Source organism: Macaca mulatta, chromosome 6, assembly GCF_049350105.2.
Source record: "Macaca mulatta isolate MMU2019108-1 chromosome 6, T2T-MMU8v2.0, whole genome shotgun sequence".
NCBI lineage: Eukaryota > Metazoa > Chordata > Mammalia > Primates > Cercopithecidae > Macaca > Macaca mulatta.
The window spans coordinates 131,777,042-131,791,314 of NC_133411.1; the positions used below are offsets into that span (position 1 = coordinate 131,777,042).

The 14,273-nt window shown below is 35.8% G+C and overlaps 1 protein-coding gene across 1 annotated transcript in view; it reads left to right on the forward strand.

The window, feature by feature from the left end:
* SNX2 (sorting nexin 2) overlaps nucleotides 1–12,353 on the forward strand; it is a gene marked incomplete at its 5' end in the record, with an annotated part of 61,284 nt that extends 48,931 nt beyond the window's left edge. Inside the window, 5 exon segments of the mRNA NM_001260897.1 lie at nucleotides 802–1,007; nucleotides 8,313–8,456; nucleotides 9,623–9,703; nucleotides 9,819–9,890; nucleotides 12,144–12,353. Coding sequence (NP_001247826.1) covers nucleotides 802–1,007; nucleotides 8,313–8,456; nucleotides 9,623–9,703; nucleotides 9,819–9,890; nucleotides 12,144–12,194 — 554 coding nt within the window. The 3' untranslated portion in view covers nucleotides 12,195–12,353.
* Between the last annotated feature and the right edge of the window lie 1,920 nt (nucleotides 12,354–14,273).

Sequence of the window (14,273 nt, forward strand, 5' to 3'; positions counted from 1 at the left end):
AAAATAAAATTTATGTTAATTGTGTATATAATTTTACCTTCGCTCCTGTTAGCTAAATAATATTCTCATTAAAAATTATAAACGTTATTTTCAATGACAAACGTTTAAAGGCCAGAAATGTGGTATAAATCAATTGTGAGTATTGCCAGTTCCTCTCATATTAAAAATATATTTCATTTTTAGGAATGGACAGAGAAACAGTGAACATTGTGGGAGAAAAAACAGGAGGCAGATTCTTTTTTTTTTTTTGAGACGGGGTCTCGCTCTGTCGCCCAGGCTGGAGTGCAGTGGCCGGATCTCAGCTCACTGCAAGCTCTGCCTCCGGGGTTCATGCCATTCTCCTGCCTCAGCCTCCCGAGTAGCTGGGACTACAGGCGCCCGCCGCCTCGCCCGGCTAGTTTTTTTTTTTTGTATTTTTAGTAGAGACGGGGTTTCACTGTGTTAGCCAGGATGGTCTCTATCTCCTGACCTCGTGATCCGCCCGTCTCGGACTCCCAAAGTGCTGGGATTAGAGGCTTGAGCCACCACGCCCGGCCCAGATTTTTATATTAAATAATTTAAACATAGTTCATCCCTTTGGAATATAAGCAGTGATTTGTCCGTGTTTTCAGTAGATCTCTGAGCACTTGGCATTTATGCCTGAGGCATTTTAATGACTAATTGTTTCATGTTAATTAATTTAAAATATTATTTGAGCAACTTGTGAATAAGTAAAATTTAGAGAAAAGTGGAAAAATCAATACAATATTTTAAAATTTTGCTAGCAAACACTAAAAGTGCATACTGTTTTTTAAATTTCAGAACTTTCAGCCAACACAGCTGCCTTTGCTAAAAGTGCTGCCATGTTAGGTAATTCTGAGGATCATACTGCTTTATCTAGAGCTTTGTCTCAGCTTGCAGAGGTTGAGGAGAAGATAGACCAGTTACATCAAGAACAAGCTTTTGCTGATTTTTATATGTTTTCAGAACTACTTAGTGACTACATTCGACTTATTGCTGCAGTGAAAGTAAGCCCTTTCTTGCATTCTTCTCACTTGTGTGCTTTAAAAAGTATTTTGTCTCCTATTAGTTATGTGTTTAAATGTCTAAATTCCTCCTATACTAGCAATAATAAAGTGATTTCAAGGTAATTATACATAACTTAATACTTTCTTCCCTATAACTTGCACAGTACAATAGATAGAATTAATGTTTTTAACAGGTCTAAGGAATGACAGATAAGATAGAAAACATACATTTACTTACGTATTTGCTTATACAAGTTTGGAACTAACTAATAGCATTTATTTGCTCATTCTAGCACTAACTGAAACTACTCACTGGACTCTATTGTCATTAGTAAAGCTGACTGTGTAATAAATAGGATAAAACTAGAAACGATTATTGCAGTGAATATGTTTAATGGGGGCTTTTTCATGTATTTGGATATAATCAGACTTTGTATCTTCAAATGTATAGTCACCATGTGTTTATAGATGAGATGGGACTAGATTAGATCATAAATTGTGTTACTGAATGGTAATACTTAAATATAATAGTGCAATTTCTGAATAGTTGAGAAAGTGATCCAGTTAGCAAAAATTAGTATTCTACAGATATCTGCAGTATTCAGACAGTTAAACTGAACTGAACGTTACTCAGTGTATCATGTTTCAGAAGATACTTTAAGAATCTTTGAATTTTTGTTATGGATATTAACAACATGGGGTTTGGTGGGTACTGGGTGTTTACCTTTTACCTTGAATTTAAACATCTAGAAAGTTGGCCGGGCGCAGTGGTTCAGGTCTGTAATCCCAGCACTTTGGGAGGCCGAGGCGGGTGGATCATGAGGTCGGGAGATCGAGACCATCCTGGCTAACACGGTGAAACCCCGTCTCTACTAAAAATACAAAAAGTTAGCTGGGCGTGGTGGTGGGCACCTGTAGTCCCAGCTACTCGGGAGGCTGAGCCAGGAGAATGGCATGAACCCCGGAGGCGGAGCTTGCAGTGAGCTGAGATCGTGTCACTGCACTCCAGCCTGGGCGACAAAGCGAGACTCCGTCTCAAAAAAAAAAAAAAAAAATCTAGAAAGTTAATGAGATCTTGTTCCTTTCTTATGCAAAATTTTTTCAGCTAAAGTCTGTGATCAAGTTAGTACTCATCTAGAGTGAGCATATTTATTGATCTAGAGTGAGCATATTGATAGTTCTGTTCTCAAGCTACTGGTGACATTTATTACTAGAGCATTCTTAGCACTTCAGAATGGTGCTTTCTTTTATTTGGTAAAATTACCAATTTTACTGTTTTAAATGTTCCTTATGCTGTTGGTGATTAATTTTTCAGTATTTAGAAATGTTAATATAGATAGCAGTTGTCAGAGTATACATGCTTCATTATATACAGGCAGCTTGTGATATACAGAGATCCAGTTTACAGATTTGTGCCGCCTACTCTCACTTCTTACCAGAGCGCCCAATAGCATGAGAGCTGTTGTAAAAACGTGTGACACTTCCAACAAACCTGTGGGTCAAAAAAGGGGAATTGGGCAGTGTCTGTAAGAATACATATCTGGGCCGGGCGCTGTGGCTCACACCTGTAATACCAGCACTTTGGGAGGCTGAGGCAGGCGGATCATGAGGTCAGGAGATCGAGACCACCCTGGCCAACGTGGTGAAACCCCGGCTCTACTAAAAATACAAAAATTAGCTGGACATGGTGGCGTATGCCTGTAATCCTAGCTACTCAGGAGGCTGAGGCAGGAGAATCACTTGAACCGGGGAGTCAGAGGTTGCAGTGAGCCAGGAGCGCGCCATTGCACTCTAGCCTGGCGACAGAGAGAGACTCCATCTCAAAAAAAAAAAAAAAGAAAAAAAAGAATGCATATCTGCTAATAAGAGCTAGCCTGGAAAAAGACCCCCTGGCAGTGATGGCCTGCCTGTATAATGGATATTGATCCCTCAAAAACAGCTTTCCTCATACCCTAAGTCTTTTTGCTGTGTTATTATATTTCCTGAAATTATAGTTATATTCATGTTTTCCAAAATACTTTCTATAGAACACTGGCACCAAAAGATGGATTACAGTTAGCTAAGTTTTGTGTATGGTATCCCTGTTTGCAAGATTCAGAATGCATTTTAAAAGCTCAGAACTGGTTAGGAGTGAAAAAGAAAACAAATTTTAATCCAGAGGCTTCTAAATTCATTTGAACAAGAATTATTTTCCAACAAATGTCTATTTACATATATGGAACACATTTGTGGAAATACTGAATTAATGATTTCATTGACTGAAAGAGTTAAAGAGTTGTGGTCAATTTGCCTTCAGGTAAATTAAGCTCTTTAAGATTGGTTTCTACTGAAACCTAGCCCAGATCAACTGCACAAAGGAATTGAGATATTATGGAATGAGGTAACAGGTAATTTTTACAGTTTTTGTTTTTGTTATATTCTTTGTTTTGAACTAATTCACTTGTATTTGAAAAAATAATGCACATACATGATAGTTTTAATAGCCCAGCAAGGTAAGTTTCCTTGCAGAACTATGACCTGTAGTCTCTGACCTCAGTCATAAACTGTTAGGTTCTTGTGTGTCTTTACAGAATTAGCTATGCATGTACATGAAGCTAATTCTCTCCCCTCTGTCCATTTATTCCTTCCATCCCCTTCTCTCCCTCCCTTCCTCTCTCAAAAAGGAATATATTGTGTTTAGTGTTCTTTGTCTGCTTTTTACACCTCCACTTAATAGAGCAGTCTCCCTATCAATGTAGGTAGATGTCTTTTTAACGGTTGTATAGCATTCCATCATATAACATTTAGATACACCTTGAATTATAGTCTAGTCTTTTAAAAAATCAAGTATTTTGGTAAGTCTTTGGACATAAAGATTCTATAAGTAGGATTGCTGACCAAAGGGTATATGCATTTTAAATTTCAATAAGTATTGCCAAATTACTGTTCAAAAAGATTTTGCTTTGTACCCTAACCTACCTAAACCTACACGTTTCTTCTTACTACCACCCAAGAATGAAGGTTGTTTTTTTTTTTTTTATAAGTTGTCATTTACTTAGTGTGAATCAAGACATCTTTACAAATGATAAGCCATTTTACATTTCTTTTTTTTTCTTTTCTCTTTTTTTGAGATGGAGTCTTGCTTTGTCGCCGGGCTAGAGTGCAGTGGCGCGATCTTGGCTCACTACAACCTCCGCCTCCTAGGTTCAAGCAGTTCTGCCTCAGCCTTCTGAGTAGCTGGGACTGTAGGTGTGTGCCACCACAGCCAGCTAATTTTTGTAGTTTTTATAGAGACGGGGTTTCACCTTGCCAGGATGGTCTCCATCTCTTGACCTCGTGATCCACTCACCTCGGCCTCCCAAAGCGCTGGGATTATAGGCATGAGCCACCGCACGTGGCCCTACATTTCTTTTTCTATGAATGAACTGTTAATGTCTTTTGCCCAGTTTTTGTTTGCTTATTATCTATTTCGAATAGCTGCTTAATATTAATTAACCTTTGGTTTTATCCATATCGAGTGTACTTTTCTGATGACAATTCTTCAAATTAGGAGTACTTTGGGGATTAATATAGAGCCATTGTTGGGATCAAAGAACATCAGAAATTGGAACACCAAAGAAAAAGCTAAATTTTACACATTTCGAAATATTGCCTAAGCCTGGCGTTGTGTCAGGAAACTCCTGTTTTCCTCTTTTGTATAGTACGTGGTCTCTGAAATTTAGAACTATAAGTTTTGGCTGTATCCTTACAAGCATTGTCATGTATTGGGCTTCTTTGACCCACTAGAGTAGGGTCAGAGATTGAGGGCAATAGTTCTTTTTTTTTTTTTTTTTTTTTTTTTGAGACGGAGTCTCGCTCTGTTGCCCAGGCTGGAGTGCAGTGGCGCGATCTCGGCTCACTGCAAGCTCCGCCTCCCGGGTTCACGCCATTCTCCTGCCTCAGCCTCCTGAGTAGCTGGGACTACAGGCGCCCGCCACCGTGCCCAGCTAATTTTTTGTATTTTTAGTAGAGACGGGGTTTCACCGTGGTCTCGATCTCCTGACCTTGTGATCCGCCCGCCTCGGCCTCCCAAAGTGCTGGGATTACAGGCGTGAGCCACCGCGCCCAGCGAGGGCAATAGTTCTTAATGTTTTTAGCACTAGAACTTTTCATAAATAATTTTTGTAGGGGATCCCAATTTATAAAACATATTTAAAAAAAATTTTAACTAAAAGATGGGTTCCCCAAGGGGTTTAAACGCTTTGTTGTTTGTCTATAGATACTCAGCACCTCTTCAGAACTCTATGAAGCTGGGCAGCATATTTTTAGATTAACTGAATTATAATATGATAATTAAAATTGTAGCTTCAAATTTCCTGATGGGCCAAAAAAACTGTTAGACATCTGGAATCTTGTCTAATTGAGAGCAGCTTGCATACAAATGTATGCCATAAATTAGCAGAGGAATGGAGGTCCTAATTGGATGATCCCTGTAAACTTATCCCTCTTATAATGGTTCTACTAGAGTGGATTAGTATCTTGACATGCAAAGGGAAACATTGTTATGATTTAATTGGTTTAATATAGCATTGTTAGAAATTTGACTGGTGCTGGTTCTTTTTTTCTTTTATTTTCTGTTATTTTGTTACAAAGGTAAGAAAACAAATGAAGAAAAAGTTAATTTGTATATTTAAGATCAATTTTTTTTTCCTGAAATAACCTGACTTTAGTAGTCTTACTTTTATTATAGCTCCTACATCTGTACCACAATAAACATGTCCTGTTCTGGAATACTATAAGATAATAAATTGGACAGGGACGAAATTAGTTTAGATTTAGCATATCAATGCAAAGCCAGTTGATATACATTGAAAACTTAAGCCAATATTGAATTAAAGGGCATGTACATTAACTTTTTCCTTGTATTGGTACATATTTTAAGGAATCAAATTGTTACTGAACAGAGGAATTTATAAATGAAGAAAAGATAAGACCCTGTTCCCCTAAAGCAAGACTAGGCCTAAAATCTTACATTACTTTTTGGTTAGTCGTGTGTATGTGTGTTTGTGTGTGTGTGTGTGTGAGGTGAGAGAGATTGTCTTAAATCAAGCCTTTCCAACATGCGGCCGAGGACAGCTTTGAATGCGGCCCAACACAAATTCACAAACTGTCATACATGGCTGAGCGCAGAGGCTCACGCCTGTAATCCCAGCACTTTGGGAGGCTGAGGCGGGCGGATCACAAGGTCAAGAGATCGAGACCATCCTGATTAACACGTTGAAACCCCATCTCTACTAAAAATAAAAATAAAAATAAATTAGCTGGGCATAGTGGCGGGCGCCTGTAGTCCCAGCTACTCTGGAGGCTGAGGCAGGAGAATGGCGTGAACTTGCAGTGGGCTTAGGCGGAGTTCCCAGTGAGCTGAGATCGCGCCTCTGCACTCCAGCTTGGGCGACAGAGCGAGACTCTGTCTCAAAAAAAAAGTAAAAAAAAAAAAAAAAAATCTCATGACTTTTTTTTTTTAAGCTCATCGCTTAGTGATAGTATATTTTATGTGTGGCCAAAGATAATTATTCCTCTGGTGTGGCCCAGGAAAGCCAAAGAATTGAACACTGTTGTTTCAAATGGTAGTAACTTTTTCTGAATCTATTCATGTTAGATGTGTTACTTTTGGATTTTAGCCTAACTGAATTTGACTAAAGCAAAGTTAATTTATAATAAGGGATGTTTTAGGGAAAATGTGGTACTTTAAATATAAGAAAAGCAGACAAAGGGGACAGTAAGATTCACTTAATGTAAGCAAAAGTATCCGAGAAGACACATACAGCAAAGTGGATTTAAATACCCATAGATAAGGTACTTTGATTGCTAGTTTGCCGTGGATATCTGTTGTCCTAGTTAATTTAAAATGTTCATGATCTTTAAGAATTCTTTTGGAAAAATACTTTGGTTTCTGGTTGACTGGATTTTTAAATGCTATTATCACATTTTAAAAAATTGCCATATGATATAAATGCTGTCTAATTATACATTTTTTCCATAATACTAAGCTATTCTTTGCACTTTTAATAGAAAGCTTAACAGTTAACTACATTTCCGTGTGTATGTTATTTAGAAGTAATCCATAATGGCTGTGCCTACTGATTATTAAGCATCCACTAGGTTAAGACACTATGCAATAATATACTCCTCATGTTATTTCTAATCCATAAATGTAAACATCACTTCCCACCTTTTATATTTGGGAGCATTACAGCTTGGAGAAGTTCAGTGAATTTACCCATGGTCATAGAGTGACAAAACTAAAATTAGAACCAAATTTGATTTTCTCCAAAGCCTGCTTTTTAAAAATACACTAACTACATATTTTTCTCTTCAGCAGATCCCTAAAGGAACATGTATTTTTACTACTTCATGGTTCAAAAAGTTTTTTATTTGTAATAAATTAAAATAACTTGGGTTTAGTGCTTCCTGGTTCACCCAATTTATTAATGTTTACTTCATGAATGTTTGATTAGTAATTACTAAAATAATTTTAATATTTCTCTAACATGAAGCCAGAAAGGGGATTCTTAGTGGGTTCTCCCATCCTATCCATCATTTTTCTCATGAGACTTCTAATTAATTTGCCCATATTTCATTTATTTTCTCTATTCACTTGCTCTTGCTCTGCCAGACTCCTTGAGAGAAGTCATGGATTTGGTTGACTTACTATATTAGGATCTTTTTGTCTATTTCTTTAGTTCTGCAGTGTATATATAAAAATATATATATAGTCCTCTTTTCATCTTTTGCCCTTTTCATCTTGTATAAGACTGTCTTTTTATTCATTTTGTTATATTTTACTTTTTGATTGCTTTGCCTTTTTTAATTTGCTATGGTAATTTCTTCTACCACATATCTTATGAGTTTTTCTCATTTTGTCTTTTCAATTTCAGACATGTTTCTAATACTTAATATGCTTTTGATATTATTTAATGGGAAAATTTCCAGTGTAGGTATGACACTAGCATTTTCCTATTAAAGACATCTTTCTTCGAAGAGTAAAATGCTGTTATAAATCTTATAAACCACACTAGCCTAAAGGCTAGTGATGAAATGGGTTTTGAATGTAGGTTTTATTCTGAACATGTTTCATGCAGTGACAGGGTTTTTTTTTTTGTTTTAAGCAAATGAATATGGAGATTATTTTCTTTGATATTGGCATACTTACTTTCAGTATCTTAGTATATTAGAATAGGACTTAAATACTTGGTTTTATTGCTTTCAGTATGATAACACTTCTAGTGTTATGAAAGTATTTTAAATGTTACTCTTACTTAATAGCATTATGTTATTCACTTATAGGGTGTGTTTGACCATCGAATGAAGTGCTGGCAGAAATGGGAAGATGCTCAAATTACTTTGCTTAAAAAACGTGAAGCTGAAGCAAAAATGATGGTTGCTAACAAACCAGATAAAATACAGCAAGCTAAAAATGAAATCAGAGAGGTGATTACTAAATGCTTTATCTCTTAAGTTTTTCATGAGTCATTCATATATACATAATTTTTCATAATTTTTTTCTAAACCATTCAACACGTAGCTATTTTTGCATATTTTTATGAACTGTGAGAATTACTTCAACATTTTGATTATTAAAATCTCCAGAGCCCTTTGTTACTTATGGAATGGATAAAGAAGCATACAAGGGAAACAGCTAAAATTAACCTTTACATTAATAATTACACATTTATTATTAGATGGTTAATTTTATTTCAGATTATTATTTTCTGTCTAAAAATGGTTTTGGAGCTAGATCTCTCCCACATTTAACTGTCCAGGCAACATTATCCCCCATATATATGTATTATATATGGTATTTTAGTGAATTTGTGTAAGTTTATTATAATTTATACACTTTTCTTACCATGCTTCAATAAGGAAATTGAAGAGGTAGGACAACCTTTATATTACTAAAAATAAATGTACCTGCCCTTTGAAGAGTATGTACCAGTGTTTTGGTTACACAGTGGGAAAAATTATCATTTCATTGCTTAAATCTTCAGTTATTTTAGTTGTTTCATTATTCACTAATCACAACATTTTGTTGTTTCTGTACTGAATTTAATATTTATTGATGGTCTTCAGTAGAACATAATTCCACATTTTTTTCCAATCTGACCATTTTACCATTACAAAAATGTTTTTAAAATGTTTATCATGTAATTTTCCTAATTTAAAGTATTTCCATCAGCATATAAATTTTGATGAACACATATCCTTGGATTTAATAGTATTGATATATTCTGAAATAATTACTGATATAAAAAAGTAATTAAGAAAATTACACTGTAACACTGATAATTTATTTTGTGGTAAATTTTATGCCCAAAATCTTTCCTCTTAGTTATATTTAATTAAGCTTTGGATATTATAGTTTGTTAAGTACAGTATTGAAATATCTTAATATTGAGCAAATCTGTGGAATATTAATGGAAGTTAAGCTAACATGCATTTCTATTGGTTGAAAGTTATACAATTTCTGTTGATGCTAAATTGTACTTTGCCAATATTGAGCTTTCTCAGAATTTTCAGGTATTGTGATTAAGTGAGCAGTCATGACAGTACTATACTTTTTTTTGAGATAAGCATAAAATATTTCTTTGTTTTTTTAGTGGGAGGCGAAAGTGCAACAAGGGGAAAGAGATTTTGAACAGATATCTAAAACGATTCGAAAAGAAGTGGGAAGATTTGAGGCATGTATAATAATTTTGCATTTATCTTAACAACATGGTCACATTTTGCTGCAATTTTGTGGTAAAGTTGAATTTAGCTTTCTACTAACAGACTTTTAAAAATGTACTTCAACAGAAAGAACGAGTGAAGGATTTTAAAACCGTTATCATCAAGTACTTAGAATCACTAGTTCAAACACAACAACAGGTAAGCCATTTTTGTTTATAACTTAAACTTATAGAATTTGTTTTTGGTATACTTCCTTATTTTAAAAAGATGATTAATGAACTGGGCTTTTAAACTCAAGAATAAGAAATGGAAGACAGAAAGCCAGTGATGGTAAAGGATAAAAGGGTAAACTCATTGGAAACTATCTCGGTTTTTTGTTTTTTTTTTTTTGCCTCTGCTTAACACTAAGGCAGAGATCGACTTTTCCCAATTTTAGGCCATCAGAAACCTCATGGGCAAGTTTCCTCTTTCACTGTCTTTCTAGTTTGTTTTCTTTGTTGGTTAGACCTGTTTGAGTAAATTCTCATAATAAGTTCTTCTCTTCCATAACAAATAGAACTTAAACTAAACAGTTTTTCAGAATTAAAAAAAAACTGTACTGTTTTCTTTTTGCTTTATTTTGTTTGGGGTTTGGTGGTGGTTGAATGCTGCAAGTGGCATTTGTCTACTTTGCCATGGATTTTAATGGTATATTAAATAAAAAGATAATCGCAGAAAATTTTCCTGTATATTTTAATGTAAATTAGAGTAACAGGTCAAGTAATTCAATATCTTGAATAGAATTTTTCTTCCAGTTTTAAAACATGTGGATCTAGAATGTCATTTGTGTAAAATATAATAGGTTGTTTTTGAATTAAGTGGTATGATATCTTCAAATTGTCTTTAACTTTTATTTAAATAGTTCATAATTAAATTTTTAAAAATGTGAAAATAGGCCGGGCGCGGTGGCTCAAGCCTGTAATCCCAGCACTTTGGGAGGCCGAGACGGGCGAATCACGAGGTCAGGAGATCGAGACCATCCTGGTTAATACGGTGAAACCCCGTCTCTACTGAAAAGTACAAAAAACTAGCCGGGCGAGGTGGCGGGCGCCTGTAGTCCCAGCTACTTGGGAGGCTGAGGCAGGAGAATGGCGTGAACCTGGGAGGCGGAGCTTGCAGTGAGCTGAGATCTGGCCACTGCACTCCGGCCTGGGCGACAGAGCGAGACTCCGTCTCAAAAAATAAAAAAAACAAAACAAAAAAAAATGTGAAAATAAGTCATATAACCTTGTTTTTAAAGGAATTGTTTTAAACATGACTTCAGTTTATATTTCAGTCTGTTCTCTGGACTATTCAAAGAAGACTGACAGCTAGTTCTATCCAGTCGTTTTTTTTTTCTTGTTCAATATTTTCTTTTATATTCCATTTTTCTTGTCTAGCAATAACGTAAACTATCAATATGCTCTGAATTGGGAAATCTTATCACTTTATGCTGGAAAAGGTCATTGAAGTTGTATTATTTAATATATGGTAACACTGTTCTGGTAAAATTTTGCATAAAATAAAAAATTGTACATTAAAAGAACTCTATTATTTTACACCAAAAATAAAAGTAGCCAGGAGTAATTAATGTTTTAAATAATTTATATATGAACTATATTGACGGACTTTAGATAAGGAAATTAAAATGATTCCTTTAGGAACTGGGCATTGGCTGGGCGCAGCTCATGCCTGTAATCTCAGCACTTTGGGAGGCTGAGGCGGGTGGATCACCTGAGGTCAGGAGTTTGAGAACAGCCTGGCCAATATGGAGAAACCCCGTCTTTACTAAAAATACAAAAAAATTAGCTGGGCGAGGTGGCGCGTCTGTAATCCCAGCTACTCAGGAGGCTGAGGCAGGGAATTGCTTGAACTGAGAGGTGGAGGTTGCAGTGAGGCGAGGTCATGCCATTGCACTCCAGTCTGGGCAACAAGAGCGAAACTCCACCTCAAGAAAACAATTTAAAAAACCCAGACATTAGTAAATATTAGTCATTGTTAGTTAGCTATTTGTATAGTTTTTTTATGTTGTTTTTGCTTTTTTTCCTTTTTTTTTTTTTTTTTTTTTGAGACGGAGTCTCGCTCTGTTGTCCAGGTTGGAGTGCAGTGGTGTGATCTTGGCTCACTGCAACCTCTGCCTCCTGGGTTCAAGCGATTCTCCTACCTCAGCCTCCCAAGTAGCTGGGATTACAGGTACGCACCACATTGCCAGGCTAATTTTTGTATTTTTAGTAGAGATGGGGTTTCACCATGTTGGCCAGGCTGGTCTCAAACTCCTGGACTCAGGTGATCCACCCACCTCAGCCTCCCAAAGTGCTGGGATTACAGGTGTGAGCCACCCCACCCGACCTATGTAGATTTTTGTTAATGCTGTACAGGATATATGCATATAAATGACAAAAAGGTAATGAGAATAACTTTTTTCATTCACAGCTGATAAAATACTGGGAAGCATTCCTACCTGAAGCCAAAGCCATTGCCTAGCAATAAGATTATTGCTGTTAAGAAGACTGTCGATGTTGTTCCAGTTATGTTGAATTCCACAGTGAAATCATTTAAAACCATCTAAATAAACCACTATATATTTTATGAATTACATGTGGTTTTATATATATATATATATACACACACACATGCACACACACACTCCGACATTTTATTACAAGCTGCATGTCCTGACCCTCTTTGAATTAAGTGGACTGTGGCATGACATTCTGCAATACTTTGCTGAATTGAACACTATTGTGTCTTAAATACTTGCACTAAATAGTGCACTGCAAGACCAGAAAATTTTACAATATTTTTTTCTTTACAATATGTTCTGTAGTATGTTTACCCTCTTTATGAAGTGAATTATCAATGCTTTGAATAATGTTCACTTATACATTCCTGTACAGAAATTATGATTTTGTGATTACAGTAATAAAATGATATTCCTTGTGATATATTAGTAACAAATTATTTGGGTATTTAAACATATTAGTAACCTTTTCAAAGCATTTTTAATAGGAAGAAACTTTTTATTCTAGATGTATATAGGTAATGCTCTGATTCCTTAATTATTTTAATTGACAAAGCTGAACTCATTAAATGACTAAATGAAGCTTAAGTTTTCTTATGAAACCATCATAAATCAAAGAACATTTGTCTCTTGATTGTCTTGGGTAAAGAACAGAATAATTGTCTTTGCTTGTTTTTAACTATTTCTATTGCAAGTGCCCAATTTAAGAATTAGGAAAAAAATGTATTTATATACTTTTACAAGTCCCATGGATTTTGTTCATCTTCTCGTTATCTTCAGAATCTAGTACTTTGCATGTATTTAATTTATTCTTGTCTTTTGTTTTATTTCTTTTAAACTAAAAGTCTATCATCTGTGCTCACAGTTGACAAGGAATGATACCATGTTAAAATATACCATGACTTGATGAATAAGCAAGCACAACACAAAGCAAATTTGAAGTAAAGTGAAATTTAGTTTGCCTTGGGCAATGTTTTTACCCATACTGTATGCTACTTAGACAGCTGTTATCTAATCCTTAATGCTGATGAAAATTTAAGTTATGGCTGGGTGTGGTGGCTCATGCCTGTAATCCCAGCACTTTGGGAGGCTGAGGTGGGTGCATCACCTGAGGTCAGGAGTTCAAGACCAGCCTGGCCAATATGGTGAAACCCCGTCTCTACTAAAAATATAAAAATTCACCAGGCGTTGTGGGGCGTGCTTGTAGTCCCAGCTACTCGGGAGGCTGAGGCAGGAGAATCGCTTGAACCAGGAAGGCAGAGGTTGCAGTGAGCCAAGATCATGCCATTGCACTCCAGACTGGGCAACAAGAGTGAAACTCCATCTCAAAAAAAAAAAAAAAAAAAAATTATGACTGGTGTCAGAGCTATTTTTGTTTTTTAAAAAATATTCTTACAAACACCCCTCTTCTCGAGCTTAACCACCACATCTCCCTTCCATAGGAACAAGATACGGTATGTGTAACTAAATCCTCTCTAGGGAGTCACTGGATACAATTTATATATCAAAGTATTCTTAGCATGTGTTTGCTTCTACTTTAGTTGAAGTGTTAAGCCTTCTATAGGTGTTATTCATATTTATACTCCCAGACCCAGAAGAGTGGCTGATACATTATAGGTTTAAATAATAAAGGCTTGATGGGCCAGCCACAGTGGCTCACATGCCTGTAGTCCCAGCTTCTTGGGAGGCTGAGGCAGGAGGATCTCTTGAGCCCAGGAGTTTGAGGCTGTAGTACACTATGATCATGTCTGTGAATACCCACTGCCCTACAGCCAGCCTGGACAACATAGTAAGACTTGTCTCTAAAAAAAAATTTAAGACTTGATAAGTTGAACAGAGAAAACAAAAGTTTGCTCTTTTAAGAAGAAACCAAAGCAGAAATAGTACAATCGTCTTTTGTTGCTTCTGGGAATACTTTTGAGAAATGAATAATTCATAGTAATATATATCAGATGCTATCTTGTTGCTCCATTAATATTGAGCAAAAGATAGGCTTACCAGGAGTAGTTTCACTAGAATGATGTCCTAGTGTTTTATCCACA